Raw genomic sequence first — 26599 nt, 5'->3', positions numbered from 1 at the left:
ACTGTATATTTCTATCCCCATTGTCCCATTTGATTTTCTAGTACTATTTCAATTTCTGATGTTCTACATCTTCTAGAGCTATTTGAACTAGGAGAACTATTTGAACTATTAGAGCTAGGGAACGAAATGTACTCATGTCCTATACAGGGATTCAAGTTGGAATGCTCCATTCAATGTTTCTCTTCTGCGAGACAGCCAGTGTGGTACAGTGATTAGACTGGCACTCGAGAGACCCAGGTTCTAGTCCCCATTTGACCATGAAGTTTATTAGATGACTCTGGGCCAGTCACTGATTCTCAGTCTAACCTACCTCAGAGGACTGTTGTGAAGATAAAATTTAGAGGAGGGTCATGTAATCCACCTTGGGTTCCTTGCAAGAGGGAAAAAGGCAGGATATAAATGTAATAATAAATAAATAATGTTGAGAGAAGTCCTGTGTATTGAATCTTCACATCCATTTTCATACTTCACTTCTGTGCTTCAAGAGAGCAGGGATTATGGCATGATCCCAAATCACAAATACTGAAAGCATTTATGCAACATGCCTTTGCTCAATCTAAAAATGTTAATCACAGTAGCATATAGCATTTGCTATTTAATTTACTGGAAAAAACAGTTGAGATGGAATAATTAAAAAAGACAATGGATCATCATACCTGGGCCAATTTGTCACTGCATTCATGCTTAGTTGTTGCTGGCTGACTTGATTGTGCTGGAGGGCAGTGGAAGCCTTCAGTCCTACCCTTTACAGAATATTCTGGTGTTCTCCCTTCAGTAATCAGCAAGGCCAAGTTGATGAGGAATTCCTCAGCTTCATATTCAAAGTATTCATCTAAAGTGTCTAACACAGAGACCAAAGCACCCAATGATATACAAGAGCACCACTATGCACAACACTCAACACACACATTTGTGTTGTATTTATGCATTTAACTTAGAATTCAACCATGTTCAGTTTTTAATTATTTTAAAAGTTGCAGTGTACAACTTGCATCATCATATGCTACCCATTTTCTCTTTTTGCACATCATAACCTCAGAAGTTATTTCTAAATACCACTCTCAATGCTGACTCTAGTTTCAGCAAGGGCCAAGTAGCTTTACAGCAGTACAGAACCTCAATGTTGGTTTCCAGCAGGGAGATCCAAGAGTCCTGATTGTCTACACAGAGGCAGCATCTACAAGGCCAACAAGGAGGCATGCGAGATCAGCACTGGATGTGCAGTTTTTATGGCTGGTTTCACATACTCACTATCAAGATCCCTCTTTCTACAGGGTGCACCAGAGCACCCAACAAGCTCTGTGGCCTGTTTCTAAAGGCATCTGGAGGAAAACCATATGGAAAATTTACTCTATGTCTATAAAATATTGCTTCAGCCTTAAAATATGTGAAAAGATCCCTCAAAGTAGGCGGTGACTTGGTTGAAGAATGTGTCTTTTTCAAACCCTGATACAAGTGTTGAAATACAGTATCACACCAGATAGCACGGTGAGATAATGGCTGCTTCCAGACAAGGCTTTTATCACAACATCATTCATGGAATTTTACAGGGAATCCAGATGATGTCCTTTTCCACTCATAGCCCTCACTTCCCACTGCTTCTTCCATCCTTTTTCTTACCACAGAAAATCTGTTAAGAAAAAGACAGAATAGCTGCACAATGCCTTCCGAGTGCTAGCGCTAGGACCCCAGCAACTGGAAACACCCTGAAAGGCATCATCACAGCCACTCTTATACAATATATTCACACTTGCTCTTCATGGAGAGCTAGTAAGACTCAGCCCCCGAGGTATTTACAATAATTTTTATTATGGCAGCTTTGCAGGCTTCCTTTACTAAATATGATTCAAAGTAACTAGCATGTACTTTAAAATATTGTTCTGTGGAGAACTTTTTGTGAAACCTGGCATTTTATAATCCCTCAACTGGATGGCTATATTATACTGGCTTAGACTGAAATGGCAAAAAAGAGAGCTCTCTTCTCCTAGCCAGCAACCACAGGATTTCTTTGAGTAACACATGGCAAAGTACACTTTTTTTTGTTTCCTAACATTTGAGAGGGGTAGAGTGCACATTTGTGATACCTCCTGGGTTCTGTGTCATCTTGCCCTCTCATGAGGGAAAATCTTGCATTAAAACACATGTTCACATTTTCTCTATGAAGAAGTCATTGGGAAGTAGCCAACTGTGTCATTCCACTAGTGCAAATGGTGTGGTAGCAGGAACTAGGTTCAGAACTACGTGCAAGAGGAGAATCCAACTAAAGTTACGTTTACGCAAGCATGGTTGCGCAAGTGGTTGTGCATTACACTTACACAACTGGTTGTGCAACCTGTGGCACATCATGCTTGTGCAAGCATAATGTGCAACAGTTGCACAACAGAAAGATTCGGCAGAGCTTCACTAGCGCTATTTGAATTTGCAGAATGACAGTGCTGAACACTGCCCATTGTTTTGTTTCTCCTGTTCAGTACACATCTTGGAGTACTGTTTTATAGATTTCAAAGAACTGACTCTGCATGGTAATAAAGTGGCAAGATACACAGTGTAGGATGTGGGCCAGAGAAAAGTTACTAAGTTTGAAAGTGGCTGTATTCCCAAAGGCTGGGGATGCAAATGCTACCATTTCAAATAGCAAAGACAGCAGGCTGAAGAACTAATCAAACAGGATTTTGTTTGTTCGCTCCTAAACTGGAAGAAACATTGTCTTAACATAAACACAGCAATATAGGAATCTTGGTTTCCTCTGCTGGTCACCAGAATTGCAAATTATCATCTCCACTGATGATGTGGCAACTATGTCTATAGACTCTTGGTCCAAAACATTTCATATCTACCATCCCCACTGCTCTTACTTCATCTCTATTACGTAGTGACACTAATACATAATTAATTAAAGTATATACGTTGCCCTCCTCTGCACTTACTTTTAAAGAGACATGCCAATATTATTTTCTGCCAATATAGAATCCTTTGGAATATGAAATATTTGAGCCCAAAAGTTCACACTGAAATGGACTTGTAGTTATTGCTCAGTTTTCCAGACTGGCAGGGTTGTTCTAGGATTATGGGCTTTTTTTCTAGCAATGAAACATTCATTGCTAGAACACATTGTCAAGTTTCAGAATCATAATGACCTGGTTCGCACATAAAGCTAACCTATGGTTAACCCATGGTTTATTTCCCTACCCAGAGTTTGTCTAGCAGATTATCAAACAAACCGCAGTTTTCTCAATCCCTGGGTTGTTTCCCTCCTTCTTTGCCTGCTCTCTCCCTCTATCCGAAATGCCTTTGTGGCACTGTAGTACTGGCATGCAGAGTGGCTGCGAGTTTTTTTTTTTACCACTTTTGCCTACCACCTCTGGGTTCTGGGTTCACATGTAACAACAACCCATGGCTTAAACAACCCAGAGTTCACAACCCAACAACAAACCATGGGTTCTCTTTCTGAGTTGTTTGTGGTTAACAAATCATGGTTTGTTAGCGCACCTGGGTTCACACAACATGACAACCCAGAGTTCAACAACCCACTCCATGTGTTAATGTTATGTGCGAACCAAGCCAATATCAAGTTCTGCATTAAGTCTAAGAGGCACTATGACTGGTCATTGTCACAACCACAGCTCATTAGAATATACGGATCTTAAATATTCATTTGGTAAGAATTAAAGTATACAATCATTCAAAATGTCAGTTTGGTTAAGTTTTGAAGAGCTTGCACCCCTATCATACACGATAGTTGTTGGGTTTGTTTTATTTTAAATGGCTTTTAATAATGGATACCTCTTGTCCCAAGCAAGGTTTGCAAGGAACATACAAAGTATTCATTGTTACAGCACAAGTCCAGTCTAAACTAGTATAAGGAATTAAAATTCAGCAACTCTCAGTAGATTAAGCAGCAGCTGGCAGTGCTCTTCATAAATTACACTGAGATACTTGATTCCAGCAGATGCATAATGTAACAAATTCCCTTGTTTTATGTTTTTTTCACACAACCCTCCCATTGTGAAATACTGCAGGCCTCATTTGCATTCTGCTTCACTGGTGCTGTGTCCAAGCATTTTTAATTATTACAACATTTCAAAATTTATTCACAATGGTTTAGTTATAGAGGACAGCACGCACATGCGCGCGTGCGCGCACACACACACACACACACACACACACCACCTACCCCCACTTAAACAGAACTACTAAAATGGCGTATGTCACTGAACTTGAGCCGGACATCCTAGAGAGTGAAATCAAGTGGGCCTTAGGAAGCATTACTAACAACAAAGCTAGCGGAGATGACAGTATTCCAGCTGAGCTATTTAAAATCCTAAAAGATGATGCTGTTAAAGTGCTGCACTCAATATGCCAACAAATTTGGAACACTCAACAGTGGCCACAAGACTGGAAAAGGTCAGTTTACATTCCAATTCTAAAGAAGGGCAATGCTAAAGAGTGTTCAAACTACCGTACAAGTCCGCTCATTTCACATACCAGCAAGGTGATGCTCAAAATCCTACAAGCTAGGCTTCAGCAGCATGTGAACCGAGAAGTACCGGAAGTACAAGCTGGGTTTCGAAGAGGCAGAGGAACTAGAGATCAAATTGCCAACATTCGCTGGATCATGGAGAAAGCAAGAGAATTCCAGAAAAACATCTATTTCTGCTTCATTGACTATGCTAAAGCATTTGATTGTGTGGATCACAACAAACTGTGGCAAATTCTGAAAGAGATGGGAGTACCAGACCACCTTACCTGTCTCCTGAGAAACCTGTATGAGGGACAAGAAGCAACAGAAGAACCGGACATGCAACAACCGATTGGTTCAAAATTGGGAAAGGAGTATGACAGGGCTGTATACTGTCGCCCTGCTTATTTAATTTATATGCAGAGTACATCATGAGAAACACCGGGTTGGATGAATCACAGGTCAGAATTAAGATTGCCGGGAGAATTATCAACAACCTCCGATATGCAGACGATACCACCCTCATGGCAGAAAGCGAAGAGGATCTAAACAGCCTCTTGTTGAGGGTGAAAGTGGAGAGGGCAAAAGCTGGTTTGAAACTCAACATTAAAAAAACTAAGATCATGGCATCTGGCCCCTCACTTCCTGGCATATAGAAGGGGAAGAAATGGAAGCAGTGACAGATTTTACTTTCTTGGGCTCCAAGATCACCGCAGACGGTGGCTGTAGCCATGAAATTAAAAGACCCTTGCTCCTTGGGAGGAAAGCTATGGCAAACCTACACAGCATAGTAAGAAGCAGAGACATCACTTTGCCAACAAAGATTCGTATAATCAAAGCTACGGTTTTCCCAATAGCAAGGTATGGCTGTGAGAGCTGGACTATAAGAAAGGCTGAGCAACGAAGGATTGATGCCTTCGAACTGTGGTGCTGGAGAAGACTCTTACGAGATGTCCGGGTGGAAACTGAGCCCATAGAACCCCAGAGCAGTTCTGATTCTGAGGAGGAACAGCAATCCGTGGGAGAGGATTTCCGCTCATCCCTCACAGGCACAGCAGGTGGCAGAGATTCCTCCTGCCAGCATTCCTGGGATAGTGACCCTGGCAGTGAGATAGTGCGGGAGGGGGGCCTGCTAGACGCTTGATGCAGACACAGGGAGCGACGAGCGATGGAGGGCATGGAAAGGAGGCGTAGCGCCCTTTTGGTGCGCAAGCAACCGTCGCGTCCCGTGGACCCAAGGGAAAGAGGGAGGAACTCTCCCTAGCCCATACGTTCAGGGTTTGCAAGTGATTCTCCTTCAAACGGGGACCAACTGCCTAACCCAGAGTATAGGCTACTCTGCTGTTCATTGCTTAGTCGCTGGTGATTAGCATCTGAAAGAGTCATTAAGTTGTAAAAGGATTAAAGCCTTGAAAAGAACCCTTTTGTCTGTGTCTTGAGTTGGCTATTGGAGTAGACTGAAAGAGGCCACTAGGGCGCTCCTGACACAAGTCCCCTGGACTGCAAGGAGGTCAAATCAGTCCATCCTAAAGGAAATCAACCCTGACTGCTGATTGGAAGGACAGATGCTGAAGCTGAAGCTCAAATATTTTGGCCACCTAATGTGAAGAGAAAACTCCCTGGAAAAAACCCTGATGCTGGGAAAGATCGAAGGCAAAAGGAGAAGGGGACGGCAGAGGATGAGATGGCTAGATAGCATCACCGATGCAATGAATATGAATTTGGGCACACGCCGGGAAAGAGCGGAGGACAGGAAAGCCTGGCGTGCTATGGTCCATGGGGTCATGAAGAGTCGGACACGACTTAACGACTAAACAACAACAACAACATGTCTGGCATAAACCATTGCTTATGTATGTTTCGTTACTGTTAATGTTTCGTGTATAATGGTTGCCTGCTGTATTACAATAAACTTGACAATTTCTAATACAGACAAAAAGCAGGTGTCATGACAAGGAAAGTCCTATTTTGTAATGTTTGACAGGGGGACTGCAGAGCTATGTTAATGCCCAACTGTGGACTAAGCAGAACATTTCAAAACCACATCAAAACAGAGGGCTGAATAAATACTCTTTGCATTTCCTTTCAATGACTGGATATTAAAATTACTACTTCATATGTATTTAGCAACACAATGAGTTAAATACAGACTTGTCATACTTAAAGTACACCTATCATAATCAAAAGGACTTAAGTTGGTTGTTTCAGTGGCTCCACTCTATGTATGACAAGTCTGGATTCAACCCTTGGTACAGAAGAAATGTATTTCCAGAATGCTTGAGTTCTCTCATTTAATTGATTTATAAGCCTGCCGTTTTTGCCAGAGTACACAAGGTGGGTTACTTAAACATTGGCGTAGTACAACACACACACACACACACACCACGTAAGATATTTTTTAAAAACTATCTGGATACTGAGCTAACACCAGAATAACCATAGCAATTTAAAAAGGCAGCAAAATTCTTGATAAAACCAAGGTGCCAAAAATGACTAAATAAAATTGACTTCACTACCTGCTTGAAAAGCAGGTAGTGAAGAGGCTAGTCATACCTCTTCTGGGAGGACAATTCCAAATCCTAAGTGTCACAACTGAAGCGGCTCTCTCCTGGTACCCACCCACCTTATCTCAAGTAAAGACAGAACCCAAAGGAGCGCCTTCAAAGTAGAACGAAAAGTCCCACAGGCTTGTGGGGAGAGGAGCCGTGGTTCCCGATGGATTCTGGTTCCAGGCTATTTAGGGCTTTTTAAAAGGTTTGAACTGGAAACAATTTATTTATTCAAAATATTTATATATCACCCTTCATTTTTCAATACCATGAATTAAAAACTTAAGAAAAATACACTCATAAAGTAACAAACGAAAACTTTGAAGATGGGTGTAATATGTTCTGAATGAGCATATTATGACAGCGAGCACTAGTTCACAAGCATATATACCCAGGGCTAAAATATGAAAGTCAAGGTTTTAAATGGTGCATGAAAAAGCCTCAGATACATGTTGCAGGGACTTTGGGTGTTCCTTACCATTATGGGATTTAGGTCTGAAGTGGCCAATGAACTTCTGCAGTAGTGGTACAGAGAGTCATGTATCACTACAACTAAAGTGACTGCTTAAACATGGCAAGTGGTGCAGAGACATGCTGCTCAGTCCCACACACCATAGGAGGTCTCTAAATTCCTCGCTATTTAACAGTATTGGGCAAATACAGGCATGTCATACAGATACCACTCAGATGGCCCTCAGGATTCTATATAACTGGGGTGGGAAACCTGTGGCCCTCCAGATGTTGTTGGACTCCAACTCCCATTAGCCTCAGCCAGCATGGCCAATGGTCAGGAATGATGTGAGTCACAGCCTAACATCTGGAGGGCCACAGGTTCCCCATCATATAACATACCTTTCCACTGTACTGTGATGTTTATCAGAATATCAGACTTCATATGCCTACGATACAATCCTATGCATGTTTACTTGGAAGCAAGACCAATTTGCACTCGATGGGGCCTAGCTTACTCCCTAGTAAGTGTGTTTCAGATTGCAGCCTTAAGCAGTAAAGTTCTGAATTATAGCGTGTAGGGCACAGATTTGGCATTCACTTAAAAAAAAAGACAGAAACTTTAAAAGAAGTTGAGAAGGTTTAAGGCAGCCACAAAAACTATTTCCATTTAACTTATATAAAGGAAGCCTAAAAAGGCATGTATCCTTAGAAAAGGTTATGCAAGGGAGAAGTCTGGATCAGCAGTTCAGGTTTCAGAAACACAGATAATTAAGTCATTTGAATAGTTACTCAACAACTGTGGAAGGTTCATTAAAACTTGTAATTGAAGACTGCACTTTTGTTCAAGAGATCTTCTACAATTTAGGTCAACTGGAAGCTATCTGATGATATTAAGAACTTCTGAGTTATAATGACCAGCTTCACAAAGATCAGAATAGTAGTAGAGGTTTTTTTCCCTTTGACAGGTTTGTCTTGAGGCAAATTCACACACTTCTCCAGAGCGTAGGCTCTACAAACAGACAGCAAGAAGGTTTGGGTTCATACACATCTCCCCGCTACATAGTGATGATCATCACATACATCTGTCCAGGTGGATGTCCTGAGTGCACAATGCATTTGCCACAAAAATGGGATAGGAGGGTATGATCATACAGGACTGTTTACTAAAAAGAATCTCAGTTTATTGGAAACATAAAATGCACACCATGAAATAAGCTGCCCAGTGTTGTGCTATATATGAGTGATATGCACTCTCCACATATGCACACACTCTGTTGAGCCAAGGTAAGATGACCTAAAATTAATCCTATTGCTCTCCAAGACAGTTAATAGGGCAATGCTGAATGTATCAACTAGTTAAGCCAATGCCTAACAAAAACAACATATCCTCAAGCATTGGCAGGGAAGACAAAATATACAAGCCTTTATAAATACTATCTAACGCGTACAGGAGAAAGTCTAATATGAACATTTAAGCTGCATCCAATCAATGTTTTCATGCACTGCTCAATGTGGAATAATTTAATGCTAAACCAGAAGAGAATGAAGTAGATTCTGGGAAAGGAGGTATAGAGTTGTGCAAGGGGTTTGCTCAACAACTCCTAGTCAACTCCTTCTTTGGATTGTCCCAGTTGTGCCGATTCTACCGATCCCTAGCCTGCCATATGGACTAGTGGGGATCAGGTCACATCAGTTCTCATGTGACCTGAAGGGGTCTGCTGCACTGAAATCAGCACAAACATGTGGCAGGAAGGATATAAGAGGAATTATGCTGGACGTAGAGTGCTATCTCAGTTTTAAGCAACCCTGGCTGGCGGAAAGGGGGGTGGGCAAGCACTCATCTTTGCTTTCTGTTTAAATTGGCCTCAAAGCTAATCAGTGGTAGAAGTTGAATATTCCCAAGTGTTATTTGTCTGCTCAATAATTCCACCGAGTTGCATACCTATGTATTAGGAAACAGGCACAAGACGCCTCTGCCCTGCAGTTTCCCCAAATACATGAATAACATGCATTGCATCACAGCAGAAAAAGAAGCCAAAAGAAGTATACACTGAATCTCTAACTTAACATGCAATGCCTGCAGAAAGATTAAAGTAGTCTCTGCTCCTTGAAGTTCCCAGTGCAAGTCTTCAGAAGGTCTGGAGCTCCCCAGCTAAGTGCGGTGATGTAGGTGGTCTCAGTATCATCCTGATCCCTTGACCACAGAGTCAATACTGAACTGAGGCAGAGCAAAGCTCCAAAAGGTGAACTCTGACCTCACTGCTAACATTTTGTGTCATCTCCCTACACCCATGTCTATATGGGAACTCAGGATGACATCCAATGAAGCGGGCTCTGGTCCAAGAGAGCTTATACCATAATAATTTGCACCCACCCCCACCCCGAAATTTCAGTTGCAACAGTGATGAATTGTCCCTAAATTTCAGTAGCATGCAGCAGTAGGAAAATGGCTAAATTTTTACTTTAAAACAAGGTACAATCCTGCAGGGCTCCTAGGAGCACGATTGTCCATTAAAACAAGGCACATGCTTCCCACACACCTTGTTTTAAAGTGAAACTTCAGCTTTTTTGTCACTACCAAAATTCAGCAGTGATTTTGGCAGGGGGGGTGAGGCCCCTCCTGAGTTCTGGACCCTCCAAAGTTACCTGATCTATACTGACTAGTGGTGGCTCCCTAGGATTTCAGAAAGGAGTCTTTCCCAATCAATACCTGGGAGATACCAAGGATTTTTTTTGCAAGCAAAGCACGCACTTCTACCATTCAGCTACTATTCTCCTATACTTAGTTCAATTAAAGTTTAATTTCTGCAGTATTTCTTAGTAATAGGACAACACAGCCATTGTTTTCTTCCAGAGAGGGAACCACATGTTTGTTGGCTAGAAAAATGATCAGGGAAATAGGAGGGAGAGACACAATCAGTGCCATTAGCGATTTCCATTGTACTGCAGAGATCCATGCCTCTTCAATGCAAAAAGTCAAAGGAGAAGTAAAAAGGCAAGTCAGGATGTCACAACGAAGTCCTTCATACCTCAAAAAAATGTGGGAGCTTGTCTTTCTCATCATAATAGGTGGTTTCTTCAACACAGAGGCTGCAGCCTAGTTTGGCTCCAATCCAAATTTGGGAGTAGCCTGTAGAGTGGAGCACTTGGCTACTTCCCCTTCCTAAACTGCAAGGAACAGTCCCTTTGCGTAGCGTTCGCTTGGACTGCAGGTGTTTAGGGAGGGGCCAGTGCTTCCCCTAGCAACTGTCTGTGCCTCCCGAGAAGCATTTCTCTCCCTTTCAGTGACAACAATGCTATCCAGTGATACACAGGGTTTTTTTAAATCTGTAAGTACTGTCCATTCATGAGAACAGAGAACACACACTCCCTACTTTTGTAATACCAATTAATGGTTAGTGTCAAAAGCAAGAAGCTTTCATAAAACAAAAGAAGAGAAAACATGTTAGTACATTTGGACAAATTCAAGAGATTTTGGGAAAAGACAGAAATAAATACAACAGAAAAATTGGTGTTCAGAATAGGAAGACACAGAAATGGAATGGCTAAACCTTGACAATGCTTATTTTTCTGAGCAAACAGCCCTTTTGCTCCTGATTTTTACAACAAATATTAGGGGGTCAAATATTGTTTGCAACATAAGATACTGAAACTTATTTATAGCTATCAAGATCCAAATTACAAACAGGCTCACCACAGTCTAAAGGTGTTCATGAAATAACATATATGTTTGAAGTGAATGTGATTTGTTAATTTCAAACTACTTTCCCAGATATAGTCACCAACAGAAAGTATTTTTCTATTTACTGGGTAGAAAAAATGGTGGAGCCTTCTAGTTCAAAGGCAATATAACTACAATTATGATAAATGCAGTGGGTATTATGATGGAGAGAGAAGGGGAAAGGGCAGTATAGTTTGGGTTTGGGGTTTGTTTGTTTTTACCAAGGAAACAACCTAACCTAAGCAAATTCATACAGCTTTGCAAAGTTTACCCATTAAACATTTGGGAGGGCGGTTTGTCAGATCAGGGCCATTACTCTTATCCATAAGCTCAGAGGGGTTCATATTTTAGAATATAAAGAGATAAAATGTTTGCAAAGGAGTAAAATCACTGTAAAGTTAGTCCAATGACTCTGTCTTTTGTTAGGGGGTACACTGAGGCATAATGTAAGATTCATGCAGATGCTCCAGCAACAGGCACTTATCAAAGTTTTAAAGTTTTCCATTTTAAAAAAAGAAGCACTATTAAAACCATGGCAACATTTATAAACAAAGAGCTAAATTCTGCCAATTTTTATCCACCGCACTAGGCTGGAATGTGAAAAATCTATGCAGATTTTGAAGGAAAGTTCTATAGGCAGGAGAGAACGCTGAAGAGCGTTGCTCCGATTCAATGCTAGAAGGTAGTGGCTGTGTGCTCAGCTTATGCAAACTACCTTTGTTTTATAATCAGGGCATCAGACATGTTGAGTCAGTCCCAGAGAGTTTGATCAACTATAACTAATGAAATGTGAGAAGGTCTATTTTAAATCCTGTAATTTCAGACTATCAGTAAACATACACAAGTTCAAGTCAGTGTCATTCTGCACAGCTTAAGCTCATATCCCAGCAGAGAAAGTCTTTAGTGTAACACAAAGATAATTTCAGTTAACACACACTGAGGTTATTTATGACTGACAGTATTATAGATCCTGTTTTTAAACTTGACTTGGGTTCTAAAATGCGGCAGGAGTAATTTTATCTATTCAGTTCTAAAAACAGCCTTTCCCTTTTTGGGTTTAAGTGAAAACTATAGGCTCTGATCGAGAGCTATGCATGGCTGAAACAGTCAGCATATAGTTATTAGGGAGGGGCTGTAGCTCAGTGGTTGAGCACCTGCTTTGCATGCAGAAGGACCCAGGTTCTATCCCCAGCATCTCCAGTTAGGGCAGGAAAACTCCTTCACAAAAACCTGGAGAGTCGCTGCCACTCAGTGTCGACAATACTGGGCTAGAGATGGGCCAAAGGTCTGACTCAAAGTAAGGCAGCTCCCTTATATTCCTAGGTACTTGACTGAGTATCCTTGAAGACCATGGGACTAGCTTCAGATAAACATAGATAGGACTGAGTAGTAATGTGCACAGATCCTAAACTGGCAGATAAGGAGGTCCTTTACACCAATGTTACAATGTCATACGTTTGGTGCTTATTACTTATTTATAGCATTTGTGTTACACTTCTACTCCAAGGATGCCTTGTCTGATGTACAGTACAAAGAACATAATATCCAGATTTAGGGAAGGGGGGGGGGAGAACCATAAGTATATGCAATAGTAAAATAAATTAAGAAATATTTTCACGATGTTTAGCACTGTCTAAGGTAAAAAAAATGGGCAGGCTGAAATGCAATAGTATCTTTGTACAGCTCTGACCTAGTTTCACCCTCTTATCCCAGGGTGTTATACCAGTTGCAAGCCTCTCCTGAGGGGAGGCTATTGTTTCATGTGTGTTTTGTAACAGCCTGTGCTGTATATTCTTAGAACATATTTTCTAAGGGCCAGGATTCACAGCTCAAAATACACAGCTCGAAAGTAACCCCATTACTCCCCCACCCCACCTCTGCAATCAAAACAGTTTAACAGCTGCATAGCTTTTATAATCAAGGGTTGCATTCTTACAGCCCTGAATAGGGAAAAGGAAAGAAGGCCCAGTCACAATGCAGATATCAGATCTAATAACGAAGTATTAACATAGAGGGAACTCTATCCTCAAGAACAGCTCAAGTACTCTGTTTCTTATGAAGGGTGGATAAAGGAAATATTAACAGAAAATGGCATATGCTGATTTTTTTTCCCCCTTCAGGTATTTTGCTGCCAGTGAATAAATGTTTATCCAGAAGACGACAAAATCGAAAGGTTGTGCTACAGGAATCTTGAGGAACTTTTTCCTCACTTTTGGCCCCAGTTCCAAGTTGCTCTGTCTACATCCTCATATTCTTACACATAAAACACTGGAATATGCCAATAGATTCCACTCAGTGGGGAGAAACAGTTGCTCTGCTTTGGGTCTGCTGTTGCCTCTTCTTTCTATCTGTGCTATGCTTGTTTCTCAAGGCTTAACACTGAAGAGTCACATGCACCCAGGGATAACATTGGTTCTGAGGCCTTGTTCTTTAGAAGCCCCTCAATCCTGCTCCGAGACTTTTAATCCTATTCCTTACCTTTAGTCTGTGTCACACAGCACTGTCACATCCTATGACTAGAGAAGACACCCACATGTTTTTGTTAAGCTAATTTTTCTATACACTTAATACACACCCCTATATCCAGTGAAGAGGGGGATATTTGGGCTCACACCTGAGCTACTCTCTAAGCCAGCTTTCCCCAACCTGGTGTACTCTAGGTGCTACAACTCTCAGCTTTTCTGACCACTGATCATGCTGCCTGGGGCTGATGGGATTTGAAGTCCAAAACATTTGGAGGGCACCAGGTTGGAGAAGGCTATTCTAAACTTGAGCTGCTAAATGACTCTGCAATGGTCAGAGGCAATCACCACCACGTTCCCATGCTGAATCCTCTTCTCAAATTCAGCTTTACCTACACCATTTTTAAAGTGTTTGTTCTTTATCACTAGAATTATCAGCATACTTATTCATAGGCCACACAGATAAAACTTCCAGCTTTAAAAAGTCCACCTCTATTTGGTCCCACCAGCATACATTTGGCATGGGAATATAACTGCCAAGAGTGTAAGTGTGTCATTGATTGTGGCAATTTTCAAGACAAGGCTAGACAAGCACTGTTCTATCAGAAGTGTTTTAACATTTGACAAGTCGGTTGGACCAGGTAACTTGTGGATGCCAGCCCCAACAGCAATCAAATCAAAATCAAATCAATCTTTATTGCTTTAGCCAATGGTCATCGCCAAACAGCAATCATTGTACCTCTACAAAAGCCAGAGTTTTATTAGCTTGGAAGACTACAGCCAAGAAAGAACCTTGCCCTGCAGCCACCAGGAAAGGTTAATAATACCTTTCTCTGGCCAATCTCATCAGCAATGAATTTTTGTTCTAATAGGAATTTCTAAAAGGAAATTAAGGAGGCATACATTATCAAGACAGCTATATCCCTGGGCTGTAAAATCCCAGTTTACCTGGGCTTCAAAAATTGGTTGTTGGAGTAGCTGGTCAAATTACCACATTTGAATCAGGGCTCAGCCATAGACAGCTATTAGAGGACAGTCAGGAGTTCTGCCAGAGAGGCTGAGTTTGCACAACACTACAACTCACCCTGCAAAATAAGCTACACGGTATGGGCTGTAGTCAGAACCCATGGTGAGCCCAACAGACAATTGGGTTTACTGTGGGTTGTTCTCCCCCTCCTTCGCCCTCTGTCCTCCAGCCAGCTATGGTCCCAAAGGACTTAGCAGCAGAACGTGTCTTGTCTGCTGCCAAGTCTGCCTCCCCACTCCAACTGAGACCCCAACATTTTGCGCAAATGTTGTGCCTCGACATTTGTGCAAAATGGGGCCGAAACATGTTGTTGTTGTTGTTTCAGCCCTAGGAATGTGCACAAATGTCATTATTATTATTTTTAACTAGAGGGTCAGTTTTTCACAATTGCAGAGGTACGCAATTGTGGCTGCCAAACTATATATAGCCTTGCCTTGTCTCCTGCCTTGTATGTTTCAGCTGTCAAAGGGAACAAAGTGTAATAGGAAACACACCAGGTAACTGACAACACGGGGCAGCATGTACACTAGTTTGACAGCTGACAGGTCAGGGGGGAAAGGGGACTAGATCTAAGGTCCACCCCATTTTGGGAGCTCCCAATTACAGTAAAATGAGAGCTTTGAAAATGGGGTGGACCCTAGATCACCCTTAAAATGACTTGAGGAGACAGGGAGGGGTGGAATGGAAGCAGGGACCCCTAAGAGTGAATCCCACACTTTAAAACTTATGGATAACTTTGCTAAGGAGCCAAACTAGTCGCCTTTCCCCATGACTTCTCGGCTGTCAAAGGCTGTCAAAGTAGCATATATGCAGCCCCGTCTTCTCAATTACCTTGTATGTTTCCTAGAATGTTCCCTCTGACAGCTAAAACATACAAGGCAAGAGACAAGGCAAGACTATATACAGTTTGACAGCCGTAATTGTGCACCTCTACAATTGTGAAAAACCTATCCCCCCAAAAAAAATTAACAAAGGGGCCAACAAAATAATAACTAAATTAAAATTCAGCCCTGCTTTGCTCAAATGTTGGGGTGCAACATTTTTTTTTAAAGGGTTGCTGAATGAGTGACAGACCCTCCAAAGTGCCACTGGGGCACCGGTGAAGGGGTTGTCACTGTGGCATGGGTGAGATCGCCTGGCAAGAGCAGCAGGTGTTTCTGCCGTTCTTGCCAAGCAGCTCACTGGCCAATGCCCACAACCCACAATGGACTGGCAGTGCTGGGTTCGGATGACATGACAACTCATAATGGGTACAACAACCCCTAAAACAAGCCACGTTAGGGTGGCTTATTGTCCACACACAAGCCACCTTGTGGGAATCAGTGCAGGTTCGCCTGACATGACAACCCACCATGGCTTATCACCCACAATGGGTTGTCATGTTGTGCAAACCCAATCAGAGTCAGAGCTGAGGGACAGACACACACTGAAGACAGTAGGACTGTTGTTGCTCAAGGAAAGTTCCAGCCAAAACAGGGAGTCCTTTATAGACCTTCCTGTCTATATAGGTCCAGTGAGCAGGGCTAGTTCAGAGTCTGAGAATACTTCACTGCCCTAAAAGATGCTCCAAGTCACAGCTTTGCTGACTTACCATACAGGTTAGCTGCACACAGAACTGAGAGTTCCTGTTTCTACCCCAGTAGCTCCCAACACGGGGTGCTTCCAGACGGACGGCACCTAACGCTACCAGTCAGAAGGTATTGTGCAACTATTCTGCATTTTCCTCCTTAACTTATTTTTTTCTTATAAGAAAAAAAGACGGAATCAGCCATGGGAAAACACAAGAGGATTACAAATGGAAGACAATGATATTTGCACTCCCTGTAAAATTCCATGTTTGAGGCAGGGTAACTGCACAATAAAAGCATTGATTGGAAGCACCAACAGTCAAGATAGTGTGAAGCTTTGGATTTGGACTAGGGAGATCCAGATTCTTAAACTGGAATTACTTTCTAATGTAAAAACTGTGACAGCTGCTTTAGAGGACATTTCAAATGTACTTGAAAAAACATCCAAAGTTAAAGAAGCCTTTTACATGCCATCTTAAATCTAAGCATTTGTATTTTCAGACCTAAATGCTTATCTTAAAAAAAAAAAAAAACGCTTTTAAAATAATGTTTTTAAAAACTGGGATTCTCAGAGCCCAACCAGCCAGTCATTACTATGGGGCTCTAGAGTCTCAGTGTCATAAATAGTGGACAAATTACTATACCACTCATATTTTCTATCTAATGTATGCTTTGTGGCTCAGCTTTAGATTCCATTTTCCTGTTGCTGATCAGGAGTCATCTTTAGAAATTAGCAACCAGAGACACCTATGTCATCAGACAAGGATAGAGAAATCTTCTCCACTTCCCCACAAATTCTAGCTTCTTAAAGAATCCAAAAATCTGTTGTGTAGGTTTGCATCCAAATAATACGAATCTGTTTGCTTTGCATAGTTTTGGCTGCAGAAATTGTCAAAGAGATTTGGCATTACATCTGTAGCAGAACATAGTGAAAACACTTGGTGTATGTGAGAGACAACAATGAAATGCTATTAGGTCAGCTGACAGTTACAAAGGAGAGGACCAAAAACTGATAAGTTCCTGCTCCCCTTCCCATCCACTATTTTCCCTTTGAGGGGGCATCCTCACACCCAACTCCAAACTGCTATTAAGCAGTTTTATGCTCAACATTCCATGGCTAGCATGGAATACCTAGCATTTTCAACAGATATTCTGTCACAAATCCCAATTTCAACAAATAAAACCTGTCAAGATAGATTCTTGTTTATCGCTGGATGACAATTTACTGAGTTAAGATTGCAAGTTAAACTTAAAGCTTTCCCAACTTTGGAATTGGAAATAGGGTTGTGTAGTGCTACATATCTGTAATAAAAACCAGCCAACTCCAGTTGCAGCATAGGGATTGACATAACAACCATTTTTGGCTCAGACTGTTTAGAAGTCCAAAGTTTCCCAGTGACTTCTGTGACTAACACAATCTTCAAGGACAGTGACAACATCTGGTTGCCACAGGAATTCGAATACCTTGCTAAAGAAATATGATGGCTCAGATTGGAGGCACCATTTTATACCGGTTTGTATTGTGCCGGGGGGGGGGGGGGAGTCTCAGAAAGCAGTGTTAGGGAACTTCTGCTCATCCCAATAGCTGTTGGGGTTCAGCAAGGATCCATCCTGGCCTCTTGTTATTCAGCAACTACATGGAACTGCTGAGGGAGTTCATCCAGAATTTTGCAGTAAGAGTATTAACACCTTGCTGACAGCATTCTCTCCCCTTTCCATGTCATTCCAGGGAAGCTGTGGAAGTTCTGAATCAGTGTCCGAGGTCAGTGAAGGACTGGATGTGAGCTAATAAACTGAAACATAATCCAAACAATCACAGGCTTGTCTGGTGGGAACGCAGGGGAGGGCCTTCTCAGTGGCTGCCCCAAGGCTCTGAAATTCCCTTCCCAGGGTGGCAAGAATGGCACCCTTGCTTTCGCAGGCAGGCAAAAACTTTTTTGTTCCAGCAGGCCTTTGGGGATAGCTAGTCTGGACCTGTGGGAATACTATGGATGGATACTATGGTTTATATTTCTTGTTGTCTTCTAAAATTTTGATATTTTATATAATTCTAATATAATGGATGATTTAATTATATTTTTAACTTTTGTATATTTCTATTTATAGGTTTTAACTGTACATGTTTTTAATGTTGAAAAGCCACCTTGAGTCCCAGTACTAGGGAAAAGGTGAGATATAAATAAATATAACAACATCAACATCAACAATGGTTGTACTGATGGCAGGAGAGAGGGTAGATTTGGATGGAGTTACTAGGCCTGTTCTGGATGGGGTTGTACTTCCCCTGAAGGAGCAGGTAAACTGTTTGGGAATTCTTCTGGACCAATGGGTAGCAGCCATGTCCAGAAGCATCTTCAAGTAGCTTAGGCTGATGTGCCATGTGCAGCCTTTTCTGAAGAAGACTGATCTTGTCACAACTAAACATACCCTGGTCACTTCAAGAAAATTGTAAGGTGTTCTACATGGGGCTGCCCTTGAAAAATGTGTCCAGAAGCTTTAAAGTGAAGTAGGCTTGCAAACAGGCACGTGGTCTTTTCACTATATTACATCAGTACATTGGGTCATTCAATTCCAGACCGAATTCAAGGTGCTGAATTATCTCCTTTAAAGCCCTGTTTGGGATTGGGATATCTGAAAGACCTTCTATTCCCGCATGACCTACTTGCATTCTTAGTTCATTAAGAGACACCTTGTAACATGTCCTGTCATACTGTGATGTACAGAAGACATGGACGGGAGACCCAGGCCTTCTCAGTGATACTATTTGTGGAACTCACTACCCCAGGAAACCCAGCAATCAACTTCAGATGAGTCAAGGCAGTCTTATTTGAACATGCTGGTTTTTACATGTTGCTGTTTGTAATGTGCATGTGCTGCTGCTGGATTTTTACATTTTTTACATGTTTATTAATATTAATTCTTATCTGATCTGTAAGAAGCTCTGAATGGAAGGCCCCTTTTAGAGGTGTGAGAAGTGGGGGTAGAAGTTATAAAATAAAAACCTGTACAATAAAATAATATAGATTACAGCTGAACACTCTGCATGTTTCTACTCCTTTAGAGATTTTCTTGAATACATATTAAAACTGTCAGAACAGTCTTTCAGCATCTACCAAAGTGACAACGACCCACAATATGCTAAAACTTCTCAAATGTGTTGAGAAATGTTGTACTGAATCAATAACAATAGTTAATACATTACAAACTCTTTGAGACTGCACAAAACCGTACTGTTTAATGAAAGTTTTGTGGACACAAATAGTACAAGTAAATTTTAACCCGTTCTGCCTCCAACTGCAGGAATAACAACCAACGTTTTGCCTCTTAAGAACAGGGGGCAGAATCCAATGGGGCCTTCCACCCCTGCCAATTCTCTTCTACCCCACTGATTGCACAAGCAGTCAGCACTTTAGCACTTCCAGGGCAACATGAAACAAGCAGAAACACGTAAGGGAGCTCCAGCAACTTGCCTCCTTCCAGAAGCTAGCATCTCCGCTCATTTCAGGGCTTCCTCTCGGAAGCTAAATCTCCCTTGCATAAGCAATGGGTCCCACTTGCACAATGAAGTCAGTGGGACCCACCGCTTGCACAACAGAATCGGCAGGGGCATAAAGCACCCCTGTTGGACACTGTGCATTGTACCCTTACCTGGGCCTTGTTTTGTAAAGTGCTTTTAGCATACCCACAACCCAACGCAGAGGGAAAGCAGTGTATACAGAAGTATCATGAAATACATCATCAAACAGAACTTGTTGCGTTTTTTCCCCATGGAGTGAACCCACAGGAGTGTCTCTGTCATAGAATCACAGAATAGTAGGATTGGAAGGGGCCTATAAGACCACTGAGTCCAACCCCCTGCTCAATGCAGGAATCTAAGTCAAAGCATCCCTGACAGATGGCTGTCCAGCCTCGTCTTGAATGCCTCCAGTGTGGGAGAGCCCACCACCTCCCTAGGTCATTGGTTCCATTGTGGTATTGCTCTAACAGCCAGGAAGATTTTCCTGATGTTCAACCAGAATCTGGTTGCCTGTAACTTGAGCCCATGATTCCGTGTCCTGCACTCTGGGATGATGAAGAAGAGATCCTGGCCTTCCTCTCTGTGAACCTGAAGAGCACTATCATGTCTCCCCTCGGTCTTCTCTTCTCAAGGCTAAACATGCCCAGAGCATCATAATACATTATGATGCTCTGTATTCGTAATGTATTGGCCAGGCATCCTTGCAATTAGTTCTACTGCCAATTCTATTGTTAATCTTGCCCCTTCCCCATGCCTCAGAAAGACATTTTTTTAAAAAAAAAAATTAAAGTCAATTTAAAAAAAATTCTTCCAGGTGCCTCCTGTATGCTTAAATAACCCCAAGTTTAATTGTTGCCTTAGCACCAATTAAATGCTGTAAAACTACTCCAACGAAATTGAGAGGATCTCATCATGCCCCAAGCACCAGCTAACCAGCATCAAGTACAGCCTTCTGCTACAAGCTACGAAAACCAGTATTCCCCAAATTCAACCCTGCCAAGAATCAGGTACACATGAAAAGGATGTCGTAAGTACACTTCCCGAGTGCATAAGTTCCTCTTTTTATGTACATCTGTATGCACTATGTGCTTGAAAATGCTTGGCTTAGAAGAGTACAAAACCCACACTTTATCATAGTTTTCTTTACAAAGAGGTAATTATGTAGAAGTATCTGGCCTCTATTCACTTTAACATCCTCTAGTGTGCTATTCAAGAGACATTTGTACCCTCCACACATTTTTCCAACATTTTCTTCCTACAAAGCCCTTGGTGTTACAATGATGAGACAGCAATCGCCTGATGGGATTTTAGGATTTTTTCTTGCTACATCCTTATGTACAGGAGTCAAAGTTCAATTAAGCAACTACTTCCACAAATTTTTCAATTAGACATTTTCTTTGGATAGAATAGCACTGCAGGAAATGTTCAGTTCTTAAAAGAAATCTGTGAACTTATTAAGGAATATTTATGGAACTGGTAACATGGTCTGCACCAACATGTATTTAATTTTAATATAGGGAGAAGGTAATCAGGATCATCTATTAGCTTATGGTTTTTGACAAAACTTAGTCCATTCTCTCTATATGGGAAACATACTATCGTTACCACATGGGCCAAACTAAAGCTATCCTTGGGCTGGATCGTGCTCACTGCCCGTATGTCCCTATGCCTACTTTAACTACATCTGTACTGTATATTGCTCCTTCCCCACCCGCCAGATTCTTCAAGCTCCCTCAAGAACGTGCGTAAGTGTATTAGCGCACTGCCAATGGTTTACTCAAATTAAGTAACTACTAAAATCATGCTCTGTTCTGTAAAGCTGGAATGCTGTGAAGTAAGCAACATGCTACAAGTACCAATGTAATAAGTTTAGAGTACAAGAGGGATGCTGTTAATATAATCCTATTTACCAGAGGCGGGCAACTTCAGAAGGTCGGGGGGCTGCACTGGCCCCCCTGGAACCACCGGGGGCCACACCCCACTGCCAGAAGTGGCTGCAGTGCCAAAAGCCTAGAAGTTCTGCTGGGAAACAAGGTTTAGGGAGCGCACACCTTATTTCTCAGCAGAATTGGGCTCTCCACAGCCCAGATTATGAGGAGCCCAGCAGAACTGCTGCAGCATAGCAGCAGTGATTTTCATCAGCATGGCAGCATTAACTGGGGGTGGGTGTACACTGATGGCCTTAGCAGGCTGCACCTTACCAGCTATATACTAACAGCAAATGCCTTCTCCAAGCGTAGATCCTTATGTAGCCAAAATTATATCATCCAGACACAAAAGGCAGCTATCAGCAGGCTTCGGGAAAACACCAAAGTTTTCAGACATACAAAAAAACTTTACAAAAGAACCTAAGGGGAAACCCTAAAACGGCCCACTGTGGACTGAGCACGCTCAGTGGCCACAGAATGCCGAGTATGTCTTGGGGGGGGGGCGGACAGAATGAAGTATCCTCAAAGAGAGCATGGCTGGCTGGAGCTCTGAACAGGAGAACTTCATACTGCAACATTTTGTTGCGGCTCCCACTTGTTATATACCTATGCTCCAAATCAGCAAGAGTGAGCTGCCATGGGCCTCCCCCTACTACTAGCACAAAAGGGTACTGAAGAGTAAAAATAAAGACCCACCAGCAGCTTTAAAAGACTATGAGTGCTTACTGCACAAGTCATCTGTTATGACAGGAAATCCAAGCTCAGACTTCCCGAACCATTATCACTTAGCACTGATCATCTGGTAGGTAGAAAGGAAGAAGCTCTGCATACAAAGCAGCGGACACACAGCCACCCTTGTTCATTGGATTCCGGCCCTAGTCTTTGGGAGGCCTTTGACCTCACCCCACAATGTCATCATACAATACAGACATTTTGCGGCATAGCAGACGGACTGGTGGACTTGGTGTAGGAAGACTGGGGTTTAAAATTCCTAATCATAAAGCTCTCTGGTGGGCCAGTCACCATCTGTCCATCTAACCTACCACACAGGAATGTTATGAAGATAAAAGGTACACATGCTGAGCTCCTTGAAAAAAGGTAGGATAAATAATATTAACAAACTAGTATTAAATTGGTATTAAGCAGGTAATTATATATGCAAAAGGTCATTAATAAATAGGCTAGTATCTAATTGGAATTAATTATCTAGCAAACCTGTACAGGGGTCAGTGCTTTTCAATACTTTATCAGCTGTTTAGCTGCAAGTATGAAGAGCACAATTATACAATTCACAAATGATGTAAAGGCTAAGAACAGTCTAGTTGGCAGAAAAAGAAATATAAAGCAAATTTAAGTGTGAACAAGGAAGAGAGCCATTAAAATCAAATATTCAAATGGGAGGATGGATAAATGGCTAAGCAGCACAGAAGGCATTACACTAAACACAAATCAACAATATGACCTGGGGCACATAAAGCCAATGCCATTTTAGATTATATCTACAGGACAATCATTTGCAAAACCGAGAACTAATAAGCACCAAGTAGGAGGCACTTTACCAAAGCTTTCATCATTCTGGCCGTGTGGGGGGTGAGTGTGAGAGAGAGGAGGCAAAAATGTTTGCTCATTTGGAGTGAGGGAAGAAACCATAGCCCACTCTCTGAATTGGCTTCATCACAACACAAAGATATCATATCACCAGATTTGTTACATGAACAATGATAGAGTAAGTCTATTCAGGGAAAAACAAAGCTGGGGGTGACAAAGCAGCAGCAGAGAGTGGATATTGCTGTTACCCACAGCAAAGAAAGGAGGAGTTTTTCAGAGAACACATCTGGTTCCCCAGAAGCCCCCCTTTTATTTCACAAATGTTGCATGAAAATATTTGGCATAGCTCTAATACTGTGATCCTTTCTGGCTATCATATTTCATGAAGGCTGTTGACAAGTTGGAAAGAATAAATGAAAGAATACAAAGATGAAGGATCTAAAAGACAAATCCTATTAACAAAGGCAGAAGTACTGGGCATGTTTAGTACAGAGATTAAGGTCAATATATGCTGACAGTTTTCAAATGTTAAAAAGATTCACAGCCTTTGTGCACAATTAGTTTGTTGCCCCAAAATATGCATTTACACAAAAGTCCTCATGTCTTCCCTCAAGATAATAAACAGACCATATAACTGCAAAGGTATTACCAAATTCAGTGTTTTTCCAATAATTTTCATTTTGTTTCTCCTATTGTTCATATCAGCCACTAAGGACAGGACAAGCAAATGATTTAAATTACAGAAGTGAAATACTAAGAAGTTCCTAATCTTAAAAGAATTTACTACTAGAACTATAACCTAACAGTTTATATAGTTTTAAAGGAAGAAGATGCCTTGAGAAATGAAGTTCCTTTCTTGGAGGTTTTCAAGAAAAGTTGGGCAGACATCTATCATGGCTGCCTTTGGTACAGATGTTCTGCCTCAGGGCAGAACAATGGCCTAGAGTTAAGTCCCTTCCAACTCCAACAATTAGATAACCCTAAATCATATTAGCTGTTTAAAATAAATGTTCAAATCTATTTCTGAAAATAGCAAGACCATTATTTCTAATTACCTTGTAGAAACTGTCATAAAGGCTATTGTTTTACCATAAAATTTAAGGGAACTTCTCCTGCCCTTGTGAAATTGCACAGAGAACATTGGCCAGAACAAAGGTTGGACACACACCATACGGTCTAGCTATTTTGGGAGATACTACATCACAGGATTTACCTTTAAATTACTTTCCTCCAAACGTGTGCAGAAGGTGAGACATAGATTTTTTTGCTTGGCTTTGATTTATATATTACATTTATGTCCTGCATTTCTTCTATCATGAAAGTCAAGATGGTGTTCAAAGAGTTACCAAGTGGTCTTCCATCCAGGCACTGACCAGACCTACTAGACCTCCACAGCTTCAGCAAGGTGGTGCAGTCATATGCTCTCAGACCATGAGTATGCATCTTTTGATCCATTTAACCTATTCATTTTTTCCATTATCTATAAAAAGGCCATGTTCACCTTGTTAAAACTGATATATTGTTCCTTACCAGTACCTTTGAAGGCTCTCACATATACGTACAGAAAGACACACCCACACCACAGATACATTATTTTATTAGGTTATATACAATAAAGTTGTTAAGATACAGAAGTTTTAAACAGAATAGCATATCTTATTAGAGAAGTCCAATGTAAGTAGTGCTTATGAAAACACGATGGCCCAATCCACCAATCTGGGCACACTCTGATATGCACACAGAACTCCTGTCCAAATGGACGTCCTTCACCTCACTTATTAGGAAGCAGGAGCTCTGTTCATGCAAAGGAATGGGCATGTAGACTTGCACCATCCACTGAAGGGAGTAGGCAACCTGTTCCAGGGTCGACCCTTCATGTGTGCACCGATGCTTCCAGAAGAAACTTCTAAATCCGAGTACTCGCCTGCAATGATCAAAACTATACATTCTCAAGTTTGCCATAGCCTTCTGTGGAGAGGGAAACTATCATCAAGCTTCCCAACAACCCCCTCCAAAATGAGAAATACAAGCTCATGCACTCCTCTCTATTTTAAGGTCATAACTAGATTTAATGAACACATTTATTTAAAAATATGCTGGAAGGATGGCTACTCTGCAAGATCCTTCAGTCAGCTTTGCTGCTCTTGATTGCAGCAAAGTCTCTCATTAAAACATAGTATTTTTCTAGATGTCAAAGAGAGTAGTCCACTGGGAACATTTCACCCTCCACCCCCCATCACAGGGAACGTTGACATGTCACAGGGATCACTTAAATTGGATGTTTTCCCCTTTCAGAGTTACCAAGAGATGCTGCATATTTGAATTAACATCTACTACCAGGCCATGATAAGAACCTTGTATTTCTTGAAAACCTCATCTGACACACAGTGCCATCAGTGAAGAATGGTATGTCAGTTTTCTATGTTTTATTAGTCCCCTTTGTTGAGCAGTAGATTAAAATAGGTACATAACACCCATTTGACTACGTTATGGCTGTTTTAATTTAAAAAATTAACCTGCTTCTCAAGTAGCCAAATGGCTAGGTGTTATTTGTATAACCTCTTTTTGGCCTAATACAAGCATATTACCAAGAAAGGATAATGCTGTATTTACTAGTACCTAGATTTACTTTACTAGGACAATATTGTAATAATTTATTTGTGTATTAAAATAACTTTGACCTATAGAAACAAAACACCACACACACACACACAAAAGAAATACACTGGCAGATAAATCTTTCATTTTCTCAGTGAACAATAAAGAAAGCATAAACATATGGCTAGCACTAGCTCTTGTATGGTAACTAATATCTGCGATATCTAGTTCAAATTGCCATGTCTCAGGAAAAATTGTCCAAGAAAATGTGATATACTTAAGTTATTCCAAAACCCCTTATATTTGTTTAAATAGGTGTATCACTAGAATACTAGGAAGAGAAAACATGGAACCATGCAAAATATGAACTTAGTATGTGGTGGTAGAATTTCAATGGTGTTAAAACAGTTCTAGGCTTAAGTTACAGCTTTGGGATTAATAATGGGGCTATTCAGTAATTAAAAACACATAGCCTAATTTCACCACCTACCAACGAAATTATTTTATTCTTCTAAACTCGTAGTACATTTTTAAAAATGTTGACAGCATCTAATTCCTCTCGCTTATCATTTTCCCTTCTCCCTTTGTTCAGAATCAACAATTCTAAATTGTTTTCAATATTGTTTGTCACTACAAGTGAGCTCTAAAACAGTTAAATGGAAATTATCCATGTGTAATATTTTCATGCAGACAAAGAAACTGCGGCGTATGGTTAACGCCAAGTCTACTGAAGAAAGAAAAAAACACACAGTCGGGTTCATAAACAACG

At 41.3% G+C, this 26599-nt stretch overlaps 1 protein-coding gene across 2 annotated transcripts in view; it reads right to left on the bottom strand.

The window, feature by feature from the left end:
• Positions 1-26599, bottom strand: part of ATOSA (atos homolog A) — a 60002-nt gene that overhangs the window by 17614 nt on the left and 15789 nt on the right. For both annotated transcript variants that reach the window (XM_084817069.1, XM_084817070.1), the window contains exon 2: positions 657-841. In XM_084817069.1, coding sequence (XP_084673195.1) covers positions 657-841 — 185 coding nt within the window. The remainder of the gene's footprint in view (positions 1-656; positions 842-26599) is intronic.

This window comes from Heloderma suspectum, chromosome 11, assembly GCF_057233095.1.
Source record: "Heloderma suspectum isolate Gila_16-S chromosome 11, 16-S_ref, whole genome shotgun sequence".
Taxonomy (NCBI): Eukaryota; Metazoa; Chordata; class Lepidosauria; order Squamata; family Helodermatidae; genus Heloderma; species Heloderma suspectum.
This window is presented reverse-complemented; position numbering and strand designations above follow the sequence as displayed.